Here is a 22,798-nt window from a genome sequence, read left to right as displayed (position 1 = left end):
TGATAGAGATTCAGACCAGGGGTTCCTATCAGTGGCTTTTATTGCCTGCATTCACAAATAAAACAACAATCCATGAGATTTCTGCTGCAACGCGACTGCATACAAGTCTCCAGCGGAGATGGTCTAGCTCTAAGGTACGGATAGCGCAAATGCCCAAAATGTGTCAAAGTGAGAATAAATAGACAAACAGTCGCGCAGCCTCATATTTAACCTTAGTGAATGCGGTACAACATCTGGGGTTTACACAAACCATCAAAAAGCATTGGATTACAGTAACATGTTAAAATACAAATTTTGGGAGAATTCACTGTATCTGAGTGAGGTCATTTTCAACTCTGTTACACCCACCCCCACTGAATTCTGGACAAAATTATACACATGTTCACAAACTATACCTATGATTCATCTGGTGTCATGGGACTACACACAAGAAGACCGACTCTAGAAGTATCCTTTAAGGATGCGGTGGACAGAGAGCGATGTCATAAACTCTCCAACCAGCCACCGGTTATAGAATGCCTTACACATTCTACACTTGCCCAAAAACTGTCAATGCACATAGAAGTAGGTATAAGCGTTCACCTAGTACCGCACTTCTAAAGACATTAGAAAGATCTGCAAAAAAAGAAAAAAAACAAAGAGACTTATGCCCTAAGAGCTTGAACTACAGCGCTGCATACAGTCTGAACATTCTGCCGCAGTCGTCTAGTGACATCTTGTCCAGCTATCGTGTAAAGGAGCCTGTTAACTGGTCGAACGACACAACCCAGACGTGTAGTGCGGTGTGGTGCAGACTCAGGCAGTTCAGTGGGTGCAACAGTATGTGCAGCGTCACTTACAGAGTCAGAAGTAACTGTAGACAAAACTGTGTGATGGCCACTAACAGTAGAGGTGTCATCCCTATCAACAGTGTCATCAGTGAGTGAGGCGTGAGAGAGTTCAGAGTGTGAGTCTGAGACCTTGTCAGTCAACACGTCGTTAGTAAAGTCAGCAGAAGGCTCCCTAGCACCTCCTTCAGGAGACTGTTGACTTGGGGTGTTGTTCAGGTGACTGACCCATTCTCTGGTTCTCTCCTCAGACGCAGGCAGGATATCTGAGTAATTTTCAGGTTCAGGGACGCTCACAAGACTGTGCACATCATCAACTCCACATTGAGTCTCATCCTGCTGAACGGACACTTGGGTCTGAGTGTGCTCTGACGTAGTTTGACCTGAGGCCATGGCATGGACAGAGACGGAGGACTGGACGGAGGACATTGAGAGACCAGACTGAGAAGACTGTGGCACATCTTGAATAGGAAGAAAATTCACAAGCATAAGTAGATTACGATGGACAATCCGCTCACGCCCTGTGACAGTGTCCTGTATCTTATATGTGTGCGATTGGGGATTCAGCTCAGTCACAGTGTAAACAATAGACTCCCATCGGTCAGCAACTTTTCTCTTTCCCCTCTCTTTCTTATTAGCCACAAGCACTCGGTCTCCAATTTCAATTGTCGGTCCTTTCGCTTTCCTGTTATACAGTCTCGCCTGTTTGTTCTGTTCCTTTGTCACATGCTCTTGAGCAATTAGCATGGCTTCCTTAAGGTCCTCAGACAGCTTCGTGACATATCTGCCAAAGTCAGTCACATCAGGGTCAGTCGAGATGTTTCCAAACAGGATATCTACTGGAAGACGGGGCACCCTTCCAAACATCAGGTAAAATGGTGCATATCCTGTTGTCTCATGGGCAGTGCAATTGTACATGAATGTGAGAGTTTGTAAACATCTGGGCCAGTCTTGCTTTGATTCTGAGGGAAGAGCTCTGATCATATCGCCCAGCGTTCGATTAAAACGTTCGACGCTGCCATTTCCCATCGGGTGGTATGGAGTAGTATGGGACTTTCGCACACCAGATAACTGTAGAAGTTCAGCGATCAACTCGCTTTCAAAGCTTGGACCCTGGTCACTGTGGATCCTCTCAGGGAATCCATAGACGCAGAAATACTTCTCCCAGAGGACTTTCGCTACTTGTTTGGCTGATTGATCCCTGCAGGCAAAGGCCTGAGCCAGTCTGGTAAAATGGTCGGTCATTACTAAAACATCCACAGATTTGTTGTGCGAATCTTCAGCTGACCAGAAATCAACGCATACAAGTTGCAGTGGTCTGGAGGTGACAATACTTTCAAGAGGAGCTCTTCCTACAGGCTCGGCCATTTTGCTCACTATACAACGCTGACAATGACGAACGTAATCTCTCACATCTCTGTCCATGTGCAGCCAAAAAAAATCTCTGTCTGGCAATGCTCAGGGTTATTGACTGACCTTGATGACCTGCACTGTCATGCACTCCTTTCAAGACTTTAGTCTTCAGACAACTGATGGCGTCTTGTCTTTGAAATTTGATCACGTGACACTCTGTACAAGACGTCATCACTCAGAACAAACTTTTCCCAGTGTTTCAGCAGCCTCAGGACTTGACTCGACTCCTGTGCTCTTTCCCGTCTGGATGGTCTCCGAGACCGCTCCACAAAAAAAACGAATGCGAGACAATGTACTATCTCTAGATTGTGCATCACGGAGATCTCCAGCAGTGAAGCCAGGCAGGCTGGGCAAACCGTCAGGAATGAGCTGGGGTATGTGACGCACAAGGGCTGTCGCACGCGTCCTTGCTCCAGGAGCCCATTCAGTGTGTGACTGGATAACAGCAGAGACTTCCTGTGTGGATAAAGACTGAGCTGACATAGGAAGGGACTGGGTATTTGTGGCTACAAGAAGTGTTTGCTTCTCTGCCATTACAGACTGGTTGGTTGACTCTCTGAAGGTCTGTTGAATAGCTGTGTCAGACAAAACAGCAGCTTCTCTGGTGAGGTCATGAAGTGGTTCACTGACCAGTCTGCGACCGACACTTTTGCAAAAAGGGACACGGCTGAGAGCGTCAGCAACAATATTACTTGGGCCTGGCACATATTTGATGTCAAAATTGTAACTGGCTAATTTTGACACCCATCGCTGCTCACAACAGTCAAGTTTAGGTTTAGTCATAATATGAGTCAATGGATTATTGTCAGTCCACACAGTTAATTCGTGGCCTTTCAACCAGTGGCTAAACTTGTCACAAACTGACCACTTCAGTGCAAGAAACTCTAATCGATGGGCTGGATAGTTCTTCTGTGACCGAGTTAAGGACTTGCTAGCAAATGCAATTGGTCTAGCCACTGAGTCACCTTCACGCACTTGAGATAAAATGGCCCCAAGGCCATCCAACGAGGCGTCCGTAGACAGCAAAAACGGTTGACTAAAGTCTGGGTGGGCCAAAACAACGGAATCTATGAGGGCCTGTTTGAGTTCAGCAAATGCCATAATCATGGTCAGTAGTCCAGTCGGTTGACTTTAGTTTGCGGCTCACTACAGCACACCTAGGTTTTCGGCCTGTCTTCTGTTTCTGACCAGCCAGCAGTGAGAACAGGGGCTTCGCAGGGGCTGAGTATCCTGGGATGAAGTGCTGATAAAAATTTAGCATGCCAAGAAAAGATCGCACACGTTTCTCAGATGGTGTCACTCCATCCGCTTCCATCAAGTCAGTCACAGTCATACTGCTTATGCTCTCAACTTTGCCTGGGTCAGTCGAAACTCCATGCTCGTCAACAATATGGCCAAGGAATTTGACAGACTTCCTCAAAAAGTAGCATTTCTTAGGTGCCAATTTCAAGTTGTGGGCACGGAGTCTTTTGAACACCATTTCAAGACGTGCAAGGGCAGAACTTTCATCAGGAGCAAAAATCAAAATATCATCTAAATAGCATAACAGACTTAGACAATTTTGATCACCAAAAATGGAAGTCATCATTCTCATGAAACTCCCTGGACTGTTACAGAGCCCCTGTGGCAGCCTGTTGTATTCGTAAAGCCCCATAGGTGTAGTGAACGCTGAATACTTTCTGTCATCCTCATGTAAGGGCATGTTATAAAATCCTGAAGTCGAGTCCATTGTGCTGAACAGTGAATTGCCACCAAGTGCTGCCAAGCAATTGGCCTGATGTGGCAGAGGGTGAGCGTCCTTCAAAGTCCTCTTGTTCAGCCACCTGAAGTCAGTACACACACGCAAATCACCATTCTTCTTCCAGATAAGGACTAATGGTGAGGCATACTCGCTTGTTGACTTTCGAATGATCTCTTTTTCTTCCATTTCACTTAAGACCTGACGTAGTTTTTGATACTGGCTCGGTGGCACACGTCTGAAAGGAAGTCTGAATGGCTTTTGGTCAATCAAGTGGATTCTGTGGACAAACTCTTCTGCTTTGCCGCAGTCAAGGTGATTGCATGAGAAGACATCCTGGTAGCGAACAATAAGTTTGGACAACTTGTCTTTACAGTCCGATGACGCATCACACAGGCTGATGTCCAGCTCACTCAGGCCAATGGACTCTAGATTCTCCCCAGCACATCTTGCATCAGGACAGACAGGAGTAGTAGGCACGGTGGAAGCGCTCTGATGACCACTGACTAGGTCTAAATCTTCCAAAGCGACACAGGGCACCAGGTCAGCAAGCTTAGCGTTACATCTCAAAAACAAAGGCTTTTCAGAGACATTCATCACTTTCAAGGGAACCCATCCATCTGCCCACAGGGGTGTGACAACTCTGGCGACCATCAGTCCTTTGGGTGCAGACCGTGCTGACGTAGGCTCTGTCATCACCGCACTACCAGGAGACACGTGTGGGTTTTGGCAGCTTTCCCCATAAAAGGTATTCACAGCCGGGTTGAAGGCAAGTGGCCGAGTTGCAACGTACTGTGCCTATCTTGTCAGGCATTTCACCAGCGCCCCATCTATGCAAGCCAGCTAGCATGGAGAGAAAATGTTCGGTTTCAGTGTCGGTGGAGGACGGTGCAGAAACTGCTGTCCAGTACGTACTACACTTCTTTGACTCACACAGTATGTGTTTGATCACATTGGTTCCAATAATTAGGTCATCATGTTGTCCTTCAACTACAATCGTCGGCACAATCATTTTGCAGTCATTAACTTCCATGTTAATGTAAAAGGCTGACTTCGGGTGCACTCGTCGACCACTGACACCAATGAGAGTCACATCGGTGGAGAATCTCTCTGCTTCACACACTGCCCCAACAGAGAGCAGGTTACGCATAGCAGTATCACTGACTGTACATGCCATTGAGCCACTATCTAGCATACCCCCAAGAGTCACTTTGCTGCCCACCTTCACTGGTACGTAAAATAAGCTGTCACTGCCACCCACAGTCTGAGTGTTTTGATACACAGTGTTTGTTGACTGAAATTGAGAAAAATTGACAAAATTAAAAGTTGAATCAAAAATATCGGTGTCTAACAAGTGGGAGGATTCTTTATGACCTGTATTGCCTCCCTCTGAATACAGGTCAGCTAGTTTCCCGAAGCTGGGCTGAGTTGGGGCGGGGCATTGTTTGGACAGTGCTGCCTTGAGTGACCAGGGGCCAGACACTTGAAACAGAGATGGTCAGATTTGCAGTGAAACAAGGTGGAGTGATTAACATCTCTACAAACTCTACATGGCGGTGAGCTGAAAGGGCTGGGGCGTTTCTGACTACGCTCAGGATTGCGCGGCTCCACCCTGGCCAAGACTCTCTCAAGCATGCTCATCATGCGGCCAAGGACTCCATCATCCGGCTGCTGAGCATTCTGTGGCGGCGGGACGTGCTGTGGGCGCTGGACATTCTGCTGGACACATGCAGAGTCTGAGCATGAGCTGGGGAGTATGAAACAAAGACGTGGCATGAGAACATGGTGGACAAGTTGACTGGGGGTCCATCCGATGAGAATCAGAGTGAGCGCAGGTGTTTGAATCATTGTCGAACACAGCTGCAGGGTGACTTTTCAGCTTTTCAGCAACCCATTCCCTTTGATATTCATCTATCCTGAGCTGGATGTCTTTAGAGGTCCACTCACTGACAGGCTTGCATTTCAAAATTGAGGAAAGCTGCGGATCAGGACAGTGCTTCGCAAACATTTGTGCCACCTCTCCACTTATGTTCTCCATTCTCCTACCCTGACGGTGCAGTCCCTCATCAGCTGTGTCTGCTGCTTTGTTTAGTCTGATCCAGTAGTCGACTGGATTTTCTTTTGGATTGGGCAGTGTGGTGTAACAATCTTGCAACGGAAGTGATGATGAAGACTGACTGAAATATCGCTTTAGAATGTCATACATGAGATCTGGCTTCTGCTTCACATCAAGTGTGTCATCACTCCTCAGAGCTACTTTGACCACGTCTCTTGCCTTTCCTAAAAGCCTTCCTTGTATCTCATCCGCCTGTTCAGCTGTTGTGTAAGACTGTTTCCTAAGGTGAGCTTTTGTCATGGCTATCCATTCCTGAACAGAGTACTTGTCAGAACTATGTCCCCTAAAAGTCCCAGGTTCACGTTCAGTCTTGACATGAACTACTACTGGCGTTGTGTTTTGTTGTGTAGGGCCTGAAGTCAGAACAGCCGCTGGTTTGTCACTCAAAGGTGTATCATGTGTATTAGTACGATCAGTAAGTCCAGAAGAGAAAAGTCTAGCTGCAATGGAGTTACCTATTTGCTCTCCCAGTTGGCCTACCATATCAGTCAGGCGTTGCATAGCAATGCTATCATTCACCGGAGTAGAAGTCTGTGCATCCACCCTCAAAAACTGTTCACTAGGAGACCAGCCCGGGCTCACACTATGCCCCCTGTCCCAAACATCACTAACATGTTCTTGAAGACCACCTGCACTCTCACTTCCATACCCACTAGACAATGTGTTAGCATTCAGACCATTAAAATGAGCACCCCTGCCCCTATTCACAGAGAAGCCTTTAAACCCATTGACCTGACTGTTATTTCCCTCAGCCATGATACCTTTAGAAACATAAAATTAGAAATAGAAATCATAATAAAAATAGAAATGACAAATGTAGAAAATTGCTGTCACACCACCTGAAAAATACTGAACACCAAACTGTAGTGTGATGTGAGAAAAATATTTCTAAATATAGCAATATAGTACACTGAAATTAAAGAGAAATGGCTAGACAATGTACAGTGTAGTTACACTTCCTCGTATTAAAACTACCATGGATATATTTTAAATGCAGTGTTAGAGTGTCCCCTAGCGGTCATATACGGAATCACCAGAAAGCAGCGCAGCGCAGCGCAGCGCAGCGCAGCCCCCTCGGCGACCTGCTTGCGGAGCTGATCCAATTGATCCAGAAGAAGTCACGGCACCAGTGTAACGACCCTCACTTGTGCAGGTGTTCGTGATAGAGATTCAGACCAGGGGTTCCTATCAGTGGCTTTTATTGCCTGCATTCACAAATAAAACAACAATCCATGAGATTTCTGCTGCAACGCGAATGCATACAAGTCACCAGCGGAGATGGTCTAGCTCTCTAAGGTACGGGTAGCGCAAATGCCCAAAATGTGTCAAAGTGAGAATAAATAGACTAACAGTCGCGCAGCCTCATATTTAACCTTAGTGAATGCGGTACAACATCTGGGGTTTACACAAACCATCAAAAAGCATTGGATTACAATAACATGTTAAAATACAAATTTTGGGAGAATTCACTTTATCTGAGTGAGGTCATTTTCAACTCTGTAACACCTGTTAGGGTTAATACTCCTGCTTGTGCCCCTGAGCAAGGCAATGGAAAGGAGGACTGGAGTTGGTCCCCGGGCGCTGCAGCTGCCCGTTGCTCCTATATAATAGGGAGGGTTAAATGCGCTGAACAAATTCTGTTGAAATCTCTCCAATGACAAAATAAAGTGTCTTTATTCTTTCTTGTTAGGTCCACCACTTGACAGAGCACCATTCTTGTGAGGACAAACTCAGTTTGTGAGGACATTTTAACTGGTCTTCACTCCTTCAGGGGTCTATTTTCAGGTTAAGGTTAGGATAAAGGTTAAGGTCGGACATGTAGTTCTGATGGTGTAGGACGAGGGGCGAGAGAATGAATCTAGTCAAGTCAAGTCAAGTCAATTTTATTTGTATAGCCCAATATCACAAATTACAAATTTGCCTCAAGCGGCTTTAAAGCAACACAGCATCCTGTCCTTAGACCCTCGCATCAGATAAGGAACTACTTCCTAAAAAAAAACCTTTATCAGGGAGAAAAAAATGGGAAGAAACCTCGGGGAGAGCAACAGAAGAGGGATCTCTCTCCCAAGACGGACAATGTGTAATGGATGTTATGTTCAATAAGGAAACATCACACAACTGTACGTAGATATACGTGTGTGTGTGTGTGTGTGTGTGTGTGTGTGTGTGTGTGTGTGTGTGTGTGTGTGTGTGTGTGTGTGAGTGAGTGAGTGAGTCGGTGGCATTGGAGGGCAATACAAAGCTCTGGTAAATAACCCCCCCCCCCCCAATTCCTTGTCTTCATCAGTTTAATGAATATAGCACAGCTTGTATGGACGTAAAACAGTTAACATCAGGGGGAGGGGGTGGTGCATATGGGGGCTTAGGGAGCCGACTGGAGCTAAAGTTTGGGGAAGTCAGGTTCATCGGTAGGGAGCTGGTGTGGGCGATCACTTGGGATAAAACAACTGAAGAAAACTGGAGAGAGGCATCCGGAGGAACATGGATGACCCCTTTGGTAACTTCTATAGCTCAATTCAAAGGGAAAGGGCAGGTGGTCTATCTAGTCTTTTAAAACAATTCATTTTGACAGAGAGAGAGATCAGCCAAGAGAGCTGGTCTACATCATCTATACGTACCAGTATGCATTGTGCAAATGTTCCTCAATGGCTGAGATTAGACAACGAACATCTCAGCCGGTCTGCCTTGCAGTTCTTCTGGTATCACTGACGTCAACAGTTGACGGAAGTAAGCCAGTTGGCATTGCAGGCCATGGTGAAATAGACAACACTGGCAAGTAATGAGTACATTATTGAGATGCCGCCGCTAAGATAATACGCGGAAATGAGGTTGAACATTCAAGAAATTTCACTTTATCTGCCAAAGTGAGGCTTGAGAGTATCCTTTAAATGTGTAAGCTAACCTTTCGTGCTTCGATACTGCACATTACAAAAAGGGTCACACCAGTAAATCTGCAAGAAAGCTGATTTCACGAGATGACTAAAGGACGGATTTTCAGATTTTGTTAGTTGCTGTTAAGGCCCCGGCCGGATCCAGTGCCTTCAGTATTACGGGCTTCTTAACACCATCCAGCAGGCAGCCTGTGATGTGAGTTTCCCTGGTTCCAGAGGTGAGGCCGAGGCCTGTACTTAGGCCTGCAGGACCCCCGGGCTTTGAAACAGCACCCATGTGGAGAACAGGCTAGATTCCTCTGAGTAATCTTATACATCAAGTAAACTTATAAATCCTCTTTTTATTTTTAATTGGTTTTCTTGCAGTGTTTCCATTCGACTGTTTGGCGTTTGCGTCCCCCTTTTTAACCCTTCGTTCTTTTCTCCTATCCTCGCAGTATTGCTCATTTCGTCACATTGTTATTGTACTCTCTTTCTTCGTGACGTTAAAACACGTTGTTGTGAAACATGCTACAAAAAAAGGTGTTGAAAGTTTTTCCACGAACACATCGTTTTATTTTTTATTTTATTTTTTCTGCTGGCTCATCGGTAGAAACTGAAAATCCTTTATGCGAATGGAATTGATCATTCTGCTTGTGTGCCACCCACAGTTAAGATGGCCTTTGACAGGATGCGGATTCGGAACCCCCAAAAACCCGGGCTGCAACACACACACACACATGCGCGTGCACACATACGCACGTGCACACACATGCAAATACTTACACATGTGCACAGACACACACACATGTGCACAGACACACACACACACGTGTGCACACACATGCACATGCACACACATGCAAATACTTACACATGTGCACAGACACACACACATAAACACACACACACACACACATAAACACACACACACACACACACACACACACACACACACAAACATGAGGCAGAGTTTAGCAAGGCTGGGAAGTCTGCGGGTGGCATGGATCACTAATCTAAGACAGGCTGTGTAATAAGGATGCTCGAGAGGGGAAAAGGACAGATTGATGCAGGAAGGCTTGGGCATGGCGGCGAGTGAAGACAGTAGTGGCAGCGTGCATGCCCTATATTGCAAAAAAGATCACGTAAATTCTAACATCCTGAGGGTGGATGTTGGCGGACGGATATAAACTTGCACCGTACCATTTCTGGAGGTGTCTTGGCACCGCACCGGCAGCTTTGGTACTGCTCCATCACATAAAAATACACCCCGATGCGCTCAAAACCAGTTCCGAGGGCGCCCATTATGAGCAAATGAACATCGGCATGTCTAAAAATACAATCGAATGTCAGTATCAGCATGTGGCCGCCTTGTATTTATTTGGCGATGTAAAGCCAGCCATCATTCTGATATATTAAAAACACACACTTCAAGGTGGTGGTTATTGCTTTCCCCCCAGTTTATTGTTGTGCCAGTTCAACAGTAAAACATGGTTGTGAGTGGAGACATCGTCTTGGCACTATGTTGGACAGCGGCCTTGCCAGCTCCCAATAAATAGACCTCTTAAATAAGGCAGAGATTGTATTACAGTGCAGAAATGCAGACCTGAAAGATGTTGAGCGCGCAGAACAAGTGGGCTTAATACAGTCTGTATCTCTGTATCTCTCTCTCTCTCTCTCTCTCTCTCTCTCTCTCTCTCTCTCTCTCTCTCTCTCTCTCTCTCTCTCTCTCTCTCTCTCTCCCTCGTGAAAATCTTTGTTTGTAAAACAGCCCCCGGCAGATGAAATATGCTGACCTCAGTTGCAGCTCCGAGATGCCGTAAATCCTTTTTCATGAACATTCGCTTGCATTTGTTTCTCTTTGTGGCGTGTTCATCGTTTGACTCATCATCTGAATGTGTGCGCTGCACGGCAACACATTCGTTTGCACGACGCGGCTAAAATGGCAGCGCGCGACTGGAACCGAGAGAGGAATTTCCCACGGCAGGCCTGCAGCTCCATGTGCTGGGATGAGAGATTTACCACCCTCAATGTGCACTGCACGACAATACACAGAAAAACGAGGCGGGCGAGAGAGAGAGAGCGAGGGGGGGAGAGAGAGGGAGAGAGGGGGAGCAAGAGAGAGAGGGAGAGAGAGAGAAGTTACATGGAAAAGAGAAGTCACTAAATGAGTTCCCTCTTAATGTTAATCTTGAAAACAAGGTTCTGCATTTGCGTTCAGTTCCTACCGGTGTGTGTGTGTGTGTGTGTGTGTGTGTGTGTGTGTAGTGAACAGTACCGTTGTGTGAAAAGTGGTATAAAACAAGGCAGCATAGCATACATAACTTTAGACAATACAGGAATAAATACACTTTTTCTTTTGTTTGGAAAAAAAAACAAACCCAAAACTATTTACACAATATTGTACATATAATAAATTCATAGATTCAAAACCTCCATCCAGGTCTCTCCGTCATAAAAAAAATACACACAACAGCACCTACGGTAACAAAAATTACAAAAGCTACGATAAAAAAAAAGAAACTGAACAAAAGATTGTTGACTGTGTATCAGTTTACAATCACTGCTTTATAGTATGTCTCATATACACAGTAGAAAGCACAGGATGTGTGTGTGCGCGTGCTAGTGTGTGTGTGTGCGTGTACGTGTGTGTGTGCTAGCGTGTGTGTTTTAAAACAGGAATTTGTTGATTGACAAAAGTTGATTGTCAGAATTTCCTATCCAGCTGCCAATTTCTTCTGCCTTATTCACCGAGTGGATGGGCTTTTATATTTCCACTGACAGTACTTACATTGCATGTGTGTGTGTGTGTGTGTACGTGTGTGTGTGTGTGTGTTTCGTTCCTCCATTCTCAGCATGTGAACTGTCCTGCCCCCAATTAATGCCGAACAGAGAGTATCTCTCTCTTCATATGTGTTTGTGGGCGAGTTTGTGCAGATTTATGTGTGTGCATGTGCGTGTGTGCGTGTTTGCATGTATGTGTGTATGTGTGCATGTGTGTGTGTGTGTGAAGTGACTGACAGTCTAGTGGCATCCACAGGCTCGGACCACCATGTTGCGGTATTTCTTCAGTATGACGTTGGAGCTGTCGTCAAAGTAGAGCACCGAGATGGCGTGGAGCTGTGTGGGAGCACAGCAGGGCTTGGGGACCGTCTCTGGGTTAATGAAATGAACCTGTGTTGGGGGAGGGGGGAGGGGGGAGACGATGGACGCCAGTAGTGAGTTTAACATCACACCGCCGACCTTTGCAAGGCAGTGATCTTTCCACTTGGATGGAGACATACGGGCAAACAGAACATAAACAAAACAACAACAAACAAAAACAAAAAAAAGAAAGAAAAAGAAAAAGAACAGCAAACTTTTTTTTTTAAATGGTAGGTTACAATTGCTAAAATGGGGGAAAAATCCTGTTTTCATTGGCCCTAAATGATGACTGTGCGTCATGCCTCATCAGGAACATATACTATATTCAGCAGCCTGAGGCATTTGTGCTTTAATCAAAATAATAATAAAACATAAACCTAACAAATCCTACTTCACATTTTTTACAAATTATTCATACAACATTAGTACAATTGATTAGTATAATAGTGTAAGTATCATTAAGGTAAATTTGTAAAGCATATTGGCATTAGTATTGGTATATTAGCAGTATACCATTATAGTAGTATATTATTTCAGCATATCAGTAGTACAGTATAAAAATATACTCATATTTGAGCATTAAGTTATAATAGTATTCGTTTATTTGTAAAATTTACCAGTATAATTATAATTATACTTATAATTAATTTATTAGCATATTTTGATTATCTGCTTCAAACTGGCTACTACAGACGAAGCCCCCTTTGGAAAAATAAAGTAGTTTATTCTACTCTGTTCTATTCTATTCCATTCAATTTTAATCTATCCCATTCTATTCTATTCTATTCTATTCTCCATTCTATTTTATCAATTCTATTCTCCTCCATTGCATTCTATTCCATTCTCTTCTATTCTATGTTATATCATAAAGACATGCATGTTAGGGTTAGTACTCCTGTCTGTGCCCCTGACTGAGGCATGGCAAGACCAACTGGAGTTTGTCCCTGGGTGCTGCACAGCGGCTGCCCACTGCTCCTAGCTACACAGCTAGGATGGGTTACATGCAGAGCATAATTTCCCCACGGGGATTAATATAGTGTATCAAAATAAATAAAATAAAATAATAAAAATTCATTCCATTCTATTAAATTCCATTCCATTCTATTCTTTTTCATTCCATTCTATTCTAAACTATTAAATTCTACCCATTTCTATTCTATTCTACTCCATTATGGCTGTTGCAGCTAGAAAAGGACTATAAAAATGCAACTTGATTGACTGGTTGATTACTATATTATATTTCATTCAATTCTATTCTATTCCATTATTCTTATTCCATTCTATTATATTATATTCCATTTAATTCTATTCCATTCCATTCCCTTCTCTTCTATTCCCTTATATTATATTATATTATATTATATTCCATTCCATTCCACTCTATTCTCCTCCATTCTACATATTCTATTCTATCCAATTATATTATATTCATTTCCATTATATTCTATTCCATTTTATTCAATTTAATTATATTATATTATGTTATATTATATTATATTATATCATACTATACTATATTATATTATATTATATTATATTATATTATATTATATTATATGGCCTGGCAGCCTGTCCAGTGTGTCTCCCCGTCTGCCGCCCAGTGACTGCTGGGATAGGCCCCAACACCCCCGCGACCCTGAGAGCAGGATAAGCGGTTTGGATAATGGATGGATGGATGGATATATTCTATTCTATTCTATTCTATTCTATTCTATTCTATTCTATTCTATTCTATTCTACTACTACTACTACTACTACTACTACTACTTCCGGCTGCTCCTGTTAGGGGTCGCCACAGCAGATCATCTGTTTCCATCTCTTCCTGTCCTCTGCGTCTTCCTCTGTCACACCAGCCATCTGCATGTCCTCTCTCACCACATCCATAAACCTCCTCTTTTGCTTTCCTCTTTTCTTCTTCCCTGGCAGCTCCATATTCAGCATCCTTCTCCCTATACACCCAGCATCTCTCCTCCACACATGTCCAAGCCATCTCAATTCTCAATCTTGACTCTTTTGCTTTGACTCCAAACCATCCAACTTGAGCTGTCCCTCTAATATACTCGTTCCTAATCCTGTCCTTCTTCACCACTCCCAATGAAAATCTTAGCATCTTCAACTCTGCCACCTCCAGCTCCGCCTCCTGTCTTTTCATCAGTGCCACCGTCTCCAAACCATATAACATAGCTGGTCTCACAACCATCTTGTAAACCTTCCCTTTAACTCTTGCTGGTACCCTTCTGTCGCAAATCACTCCACTTCTGCACTCCCCGTTACTTTGGACAGCTGACCCCAAGTATTTAAACTCATACGCCTTCATCACCTCTACTCCTTGTATCCTCACCATTCCACTGTCCTCCCTCTCATATTACATTATATCATTATATTTTATATCATATTCTTATTATATATTATATCATATATTATATTTCATTTTATTCTATTCTATTCTATTCTATTCTACTTTTTGTTGGCATTGGAGGATGATTATGATGCAGCATGACTCTGGCCACTGTATTGGTGTGGACACTCACAAGTGTTTGGACTATGGCGTGGTTTGTGGCGTTCATGTACGAGTTCAGCGGGAAGGCGCACTCTCCCTCACAATAGTACGCTGCATAACCCTCCGGAGCGATGATCCAGTCCTAAGAGTGGGACGGGAGTTGGGAAGAAGTGAAGAAAGCAAGGAAGAAGACAAGGAAAGAAAGTGGTGAGTGACAGAGAGAGAGAGAGAGAGAGAGAGAGAGAGAGAGGAGAGAGAGAGAGAGAGAGAGAGGAGAGAGAGAGAGAGAGAGAGAGAGAGAGAGCAATGAGGACCAATGAAATTACTGCTGTGTATGGCGCATATGTGTAGCAGACACCGGTTGTGCAAGTAACTCAGATATTGACTTGGAAAGGGCAGCACAACAAAGTAGACACAGAGAGAGAGAGAGAGAGAGAGAGAGAGAGAGAGAGAGAGAGAGAGAGAGAGAGAGATGGTGAGGATGAAGCAAGCAGGGTGAGGAATGTGTGAGGTGCTCTCTGTACCTGCCACCCCAGGTCTCTGAAACTGACAAAGAGCTCATGTTTTTTACACGCCTGCTTCTGATCAGCACTGCTGTTTTCTGAGAGAGAGGGGGGAGGAGAGAGAGAGAGGGGGAGAGAGAGAGAGACAGCACTTGCATTATTATTCTATCCAAAACAATAGCACCTACTGAGCTTGCTAAGAGCTCGATTAGGTTGGAGATGACACAGAACAGACGTAAACAGAGACAAAACCAAAGCCTTGTCACAGTAAATGTTAACATTTCAACAATGGCTGAAGGAGATCATTTCCAGACACACCAAAAGGCTGGTAACTGTTTTAAATAAATGGCCAACCCTGTACAGAGGTCAGCCTCTTCTGGGCTTTGACTTCCCGCTGGCTAAAACAGATGTGCACATAAGTAAGTTCGCCTGAACACATTTTTCATGATAACTAAATCTCTTACCACTCTTTCTCTCTCTGTCTGTCTGTCTCTCTCTCTCTCTCTTGCTCTCTCTGATCCACCATACCTTTCCTCTCATTCCTTTACCACACATACTCTATTAGTATTGAGTAAAGTGTGCACTGTGACGGACTGATCCCCCTTGTCCATGCTCGCCCAGCTTTTCACCAAACGTAAGGTGGGGTCGGCTCCGGCCCTCTGTGACCCCCAGAACAGTAAGCAGGTAAAGAAACTGAATGGATGGGTAAAGTGTTCTCCATCAGTCTCTCCTTCTCTTCCTCTAGCTCTCTATCCTTCAGGTGCCCCGTGCCCTCTGGGGCTGCGGAGCACATTAGCTGCCGAGAAGGGTTCAGGTTGGGAACAATTGGCCAGCAACTGGTTCTCATCAGCCCTGTAAAAGACCACTATCCAAAGTTTCAAACAGGCCCATTTGGACCATGTGTTGTGGCCCGGCCTGCCCCACAGCACACTGCAGATGTGTTCTGCCATAAAAGCCTTCTTCGCCTTGCCTCCATGCAGGGATCTTGGCCCCGACCACTCTGTAAAGCTCGTGTAAATAAACAAAGACGGCGAAGGAATTGTTGAAGCTCAGGCATTACAGTCTAATGTTTCAGAGCTTCACATAAACACAGCGCTCTCGCACCTCCAAAACCCAAGCCTTGTTATGCAAACCCCTTGATCGCGTTCAAACCAAAGCCGTTCTATTGTTGGTACTGGAAGAAGTGTGCTTATTTCTAAGCGTGTGTGTGTGTGTGTTTGTGCGCATGTGTGTGTGTGTGTGTGTGCATGCGTGCATGTGTGTATGCATGCATGTGTGTGTGTGTGTGTGTTTGCCTATGCATAAAATCTTCTATTGTAGAAATGCAAGGAATTTCAAATACAGATAAAGAGGCCCCGGTCATCTGTGTTCAATTTTTCTCCTCCTAGAGCCAACAGCAGCCACATCAACCCAGGAGTGGGACACAACTTACACACATATATTCACATCAGTTCTCTGTTGAATACGCCACACATGTCCATGGACACACACACTACACACACACATACACACACACACACACACACACACACACACACACACACAATGGGCCCTCCGCCTTCACCTGCAACGTTGGCCACGCGGAGTGCCTCCTGGTTCTTGGCCCCCTTGGAGCGGTTAGGGTTGCGCGATTTGGCGCCCCCTGGCGCTGAGCGTATGCTGCGCAGGTGCACCTCGGTGGCTTTGAAGAAGGCCACCATGAAGGGCTGTTTATTCTGGGGCCCACTACGGCCGATGAGCCCCGCCATTCGTGGGTTGATGCTCTCTCCTGTAGGGAGAGACAGAGAGCAAAGCACGGTTGATGCGGGCCTCATTTAAACCTGTACAAGAGAGAAGAATATCGGGGGGGGCGGGGGTGGGGGGGTTATCCATTTGTGGGGGACAAGAAGATGTCTCAGGAGGGCAGATAAACGTGTATGTGTGTGCCTTTCCTGTGAGCAGGGATTTATGTGACCTGCTGCTATGCAACCAAAACCACCTCTTGGGTCTGTAATGGCACATTCAGTTTGACTGAGGTTTACCCTCTGTGAATTCCTTTCCCTTTCTCCCATCCTCTCTCTCTCTCTCTCTCTCTCTCTCTCTCTCTCTCTCTCTCTCTCTCTCTCTCTCTCTCTCTCTCTCTCTCTCTCTCTCGCTCGCTCGCTCGCTCTCGACATCCGAAATGTCAAGAACAAACGTGTTCGACATCAAAGAACAAGCCTCTCTGTACGTGTGTTCGAGTGCGAGAGTGTGTCTTCCTGTGTGCTTGTGCACGCACGGAACAGTGGTGCGTATCTTGTTCTCAGACAGAAGAATGTGAGTCTGATCACGGTGTGGCGGTTGTAGACCCCGGGCGCAGGTTGCCGCTGGCGACGGGACATCCCACACGCCTGTCTGTACATGCAAGCTCATAAGCCTCAAATCCCATTCACATGCACGCACACACGCACACACACACATGCACACACATGCATGCACGCGCACGCACACACATGCACACACACAGACTCCGCGGCTCCCTCCCTTTACATGAAAGCGAGACAGTGTCTGTTTTTTCACCTGACATGTAACGTCCTGCCAGTCTGCAGCAGATAGCCGTCTCCAGCACCCATACTGCCGCACACTGCACTGTTTGTTGATAAAGGTTGTTTTCCATGACTAACATCCTCTCGTTGGGATGACAAACACCCTCGTAGATTGCAGCCCAGCGATAAAGCAGTTTATTTAATGCTTCCCTGATAATGATGCTGAGGGTCTGAGGGTATGACGGATGACGGTGACGATGATGATGAGAACAGCGATGAACGAGGCGGGGCGCCGTTTGGTTTATCTTTGTTGTGGTCCGCAGTGAATGCACTACGGGTTCTTTTTGGCTTCGAAAGACTTAATCCCTAAGAGACCACAAGAGCGGTTTCCCTCCGGCTATGTTATACTGCAACCCCTCCTAATCATGGGTCCATACATCCAAGGGAAATCAACTCCACATTGTCCAGCCTAGGCAACGTGGGTTGTAATCTTTACAGTAAACTCGTGCCATCCTCTTCCGGCTGTAAATCAAAACTAACCGACTACACATCCCGTATACGTCTTTCCTACAGGGAGGATTGAGATAACTCCCAAATGGGTTCTTGTCCCTGCTTAGGGTGCCTGTGGAGTTAGCTGGAGTTTTTTTTATCTGTGTTCCCAAATGCTGCTTTCTTTCATTCTTCAGCCGTCTGGAAGTCGCAAAATACGCCAAACCGCCGACCTCACCGCCAGTCTTCATTAAAAGCAAGGGAACACAATCAGTGGATGATGTTAGTGAGGACTATTCACCATTTGTGGTCTCCAGGGCCAGCTGCAGGCCCAGGTTCCTGCCGGGGTTCAGGACCCAGTGGTTGCTGGTGGCTGTCACGTCAAACACCAGCCAGCCCTCCTCGGCCGCCCAGATCACTCGCGAGTCCAACAGGAAGAGGTCCGACTCTCTGAAAAACAGGCGTGCAACGACCAAGGGCACATACGAGTCAGGTTAATGTGTATAGCCCTAAAGCACAGGTACAGTTTCAGGGGGCTTTACAGTCACACAGCGGACAAAAAGGGAAATACAGTAAAAGTCAATGGACAACCTGTTTTCATAGAGACACCATCTGAAGGAGGAATAAAAGAGAGAAGACTCAGAAAGAGGGTCAGAGGATGCAGAGGCATGCAGTAGATGTCCAGTGGGTAAGGTGACAATGCAGAGATTTAGAGACTGCAGGAAGTGGTCATCTTTAGGGCAAATTGGGGCTGAACAATCATTTTTTGGGGGGATATGTACTGCAAGATTAAAATATAAAAACATAATTTCAACAGGTATTTGCAGCTTTTAAATTTCAAAGCTCCATTTGTAAAGAACTTATCACTAGCAATGATTTGGGGGATTTTAGTATAGGGAGCAGTCATTGGGCGGCAGGCGGGGAGACGCCCTAGACAGGCCGCCGGACCATCACAGGGCCAAAACATCTGTAGCGACATGGGGGGGGGGGGCAGCCAGGACGCAAACCCAAGTCTCCCACACCACGGGCAACTATGTTAAGCAGTCGACTAAAGGGTCCGAACCTTCAGGGGTCCAATACCCAGGCTCCAGCATCCCCGCGACCCCAAATGGGATAAGTGGCTTGGATAATGGATGGATGGATAGTATAGGGAGAAATAAAGCAGTTATCCAAGAAGTCATTAAATCAGACAAAATTATGTTATTTGATAGATGCACGAGAATAGTTTTCATTTTATATCAACCAATAAGAGATTTAGCGTAACATGATCGAATGGACCCGGTTTACTTTACACCGCATCTTTTGCAAAGCCTTACAGTATATAGAGAGAAGAGAAAGAGAGAGAGAGGGACACTTCATATTGTCATTGTAGGCTACAATGAAATGTCTTCTCTGCATTTAGCCCATCCTATTGTATAGGAGCAGTGGGCAGCTGCTGCACCCCGGGACCAACTCCAGTTCTTCTCTCCACCGCCTTGCTCAGGGGCACAGACAGGAGTATTAACCCTAACATGAATGTCTTTTTTGAAGGTGGGAGGAAACCGGAGCAGCCAGGGGAAACCCACGCAGACATGGGGAGAGCATGCAAACTCCACACAGAAAGGACCTGGGATGGCCTGGGGTTCGAACCCAGGACCTTCTTGCTTTGAGGCAACAGTGGTAACCACTGGGCAACCTTGCTGCCCCTACAATAATTATAATAATAATAATATATTGTAAGGCAAATAAATATACATGCATCCTTCAGCCCTAGGGCAAGTGGTGACGTTAAGATAAGTAAAACAAGATTGGAAGTGCTGTTAAAAAAGACGGAATGGAGGCGCGCGATGCGGTGAGACGCTGTGTGACTGAAATGAGAAAAAGAGGGGAGGGCAGTAGACAGGAGGGAGGGAGAGAGAGAGAGAGAGAGAGAGAGAGAGAGAGAGAGAGAGAGAGAGAGAGAGAGAGAGAGAGAGAGAGAGAGAGAGAGAGAGAGAGGGCTCCAGATGGTGAGGCCCTGGGGAGCACTTCATTTCCTTAATTGACAATAATGGCTTTATAAACGACTGGTCTTTTCATACTCTACACACGGTCCATCATCTGCAGGAATTTCGTGGGAGAGCCAGAAAGCCAGGAAGAGAACATGAGAGAGAGAGAGAGAGAGAGAGAGAGAGAGAGAGAGAGAGAGAGAGAGAGAGAGAGAGAGAGAGAGAGAGAGAGAGAGAGAGAGAGAGAGAGCGAACAGGAAACTAAAAACACAATTAGCCAGTGGTACAATTGTGAATTGTGTGAAGTGCATGGAGTAAAATCGTTTTCTCTCCCTGCTCCATTTCACAACTGAGAGATGGACATTTTCTCTGCCTTCTCCGACGGACTGAAGTCCTCTGGTAACGTGACCTTTCACCCCCTCTCCGCGCTGCCATCTGAGCGGGCACCACAGTGTTCCGATTCATTCACGTACCCCGGCCCTCCTCGGGTGGGGGAATAAATGACGGGATTGTTTTCTCTGCACAACAGAAACCTTTAGGGCCGGTCTCGGAGAGCACTGACACGGGATAGTCCGGAGCGAGAGCCCCCTTTTGCCAGTGTGGATTACATGCACCTTCCGGAGGCCTCAGATCAGCCGCGTGGGGCACACCGGCAAAATTGTACTCTAATTGGAGAAGCTTCCAGACCACAATTATATGTCCTACTTAGATGAAATAAAAGCCAAATAACACTAAAAACAATAGCGCAGTAGGTGCGTTTACACGCGCACCAACGTGCCGATTTTACCCCCCCCCCCCGATTATCGTAGCACTGCGATTACGGAAACGCCTTTATCTGATTTTCAAAACTGATTTTTTTTTTATTGGATTTCTCGCGTGCGTGTAAGTCCACATGCAGGGACATAAGAATAATACACACAGGGGCGTTGCCTACCAACACGGGGATCGAGGGTTCGAATCCTCGTGTTACCTCCGGCTTGGTCGGGTACCCCTACAGACACAATTGAACGTGTCTGTCGGTGGGAAGCCGGATGTGGGTATGTGTCCTGGTCGCTGCACTAGCGCCTCCTCTGGTCGGTCGGGGCGCCTGTTCGGGAGGGAGGGGGAACTGGGTGAAATAGCGTGATCCTCCCACGCGTTGCGCCCCCTGGCGAAACTCCTCACTGTCAGGTGAAAAGAAGCGGCTGGCGACCCCATATGTATCAGAGGAGGCATGTGCCGGATGCGTTATTATTTTTCCCACCTGGATTCCGGGAAGACCCGCCCCTACTCTATCTCTGATTGGCTAACCCTATCCCTAACCCCACCCTAACCCTAACCTTAACTAACCTAATCAACGGAGGCAACGAGTACTAGCCAATCAGAGGCAGAGTTCCCGGAATGCGGGTCGGGAAAAAACAATAAGTGCCGGATCAGCAAGAGGGGGTGGAGCAGTGACCGGAAGAGTGGGGTAATTGGCCGGATACAACTAGGGGAGAAAAAAGGGGTGAATCCAGAAAAAGAAGAAGAGCACACACAACTAGAGACTCACACGAAACACTCACCGATCGGAGTGCTCCTCCAACACCTGGTAGACGCTGATGCGGAAGGTCTCGTTGTCAAAGCGCTCGTGGATGAAGTCTTTGTAGATGCGAAACTCAGCGGCTGTCACCGCCTCGCCCTCGGGGATCCGCGAGAGGTCGAACCGGAAGTCTCGATGATGCCTCCGCACCGGTAAGAACTCCCTATCATGTTCCACTGGACACAGAGACACACGTCACACATCAGCACACAGACTGACCATACGGGACTTTTCTGGGCCCAGCACCAGATTACACCAGCAGCTGTTTTGTAGAGGTGCAGAATATTTGCATGGCTGATGGAGGATAGAGGGATACGGAGCCCCTAAGGGGACATGGGCGAATTTTTTTTTTAACTATCTCGTGCGCACGAGATACTAACTGGTGAGCACGAGATACTTATCTCGTGAGCACGAGATAGTTAACAAAAAAAATTCGCCCATGGCCCCTTAGGGACACAAAAAAAATCGCCCATGTCCCCTTAGGGGCTCCGTAGAGGGATGCTACGTCATCAAATGAAAAAAAAGATATGGCCTAACTGGTGGAAGTGGACCAAAATGTAGAGATGGAAAACTCCGCTCCAGGAAGTAGGACTACTAACCATGTATTTGCTCAACCCATGCACTGAACCAGCTGATTCTAATTAGCACAACATTTCAGCCAGGTAGGAGAACTAATTAGTGAAATCAGCTGGTTTGGGCCATGGGTGGAGCAAAGACATGGTTAGGACTTCTACTTCCTGGAGCGGAGTTTTCCACCTCTGCCAAACGTCAGTTCTTTGCTGAGGCCGAAACCAAATTTCAGGAAATATTAGGCCAAATACCAAATATCGGCATTTTTTTGTCATTTATTTGCTTGTTTTTGCATTGCATAAATGAGATCAGTTTTGCTCCTCATGTATGCTTTACAGTGAAATTCAATCACGAAACTATGAGGCGATGACAAGAAACTTTTATTATTCGGTAGTCAGGTCCTCTCAAGAAGATGTTATTACTACCAACTAAATAGGAAAATGAACGAACGCAAGAATGAATGGATAACTAAATAGAAATACAAACGCAAACAAGCAACATGAAATATAAAAGTTTCATGATGATTACATAAATCATGAGTTACAGCATGTTGTTGCATCAACCACTGTGATTTAACGTGCTACCCGTGAAACGGC

General features: G+C 45.8%; 1 protein-coding gene across 1 annotated transcript in view; it reads right to left on the bottom strand.

Annotated features, from left to right (window-relative positions):
- Positions 1–11,438: 11,438 nt before the first annotated feature.
- The window catches only part of bmp7b (bone morphogenetic protein 7b), a 32,387-nt gene continuing 21,027 nt past the window's right edge, over positions 11,439–22,798 (bottom strand). Inside the window, exons 2-7 of the mRNA XM_056273189.1 lie at positions 21,616–21,808; positions 18,406–18,554; positions 16,676–16,879; positions 15,133–15,209; positions 14,640–14,750; positions 11,439–12,138 (exon numbers count right to left, since the gene is read on the bottom strand). Coding sequence (XP_056129164.1) covers positions 11,989–12,138; positions 14,640–14,750; positions 15,133–15,209; positions 16,676–16,879; positions 18,406–18,554; positions 21,616–21,808 — 884 coding nt within the window. The 3' untranslated portion in view covers positions 11,439–11,988. The remainder of the gene's footprint in view (positions 12,139–14,639; positions 14,751–15,132; positions 15,210–16,675; positions 16,880–18,405; positions 18,555–21,615; positions 21,809–22,798) is intronic.

The sequence above is a fragment of the Lampris incognitus genome, chromosome 2 (assembly GCF_029633865.1).
Source record: "Lampris incognitus isolate fLamInc1 chromosome 2, fLamInc1.hap2, whole genome shotgun sequence".
NCBI classification, from domain to species: Eukaryota; Metazoa; Chordata; class Actinopteri; order Lampriformes; family Lampridae; genus Lampris; species Lampris incognitus.
Note: the sequence above shows the minus strand (reverse complement) of the source record. Positions and strands in the feature narration are given on the sequence as shown.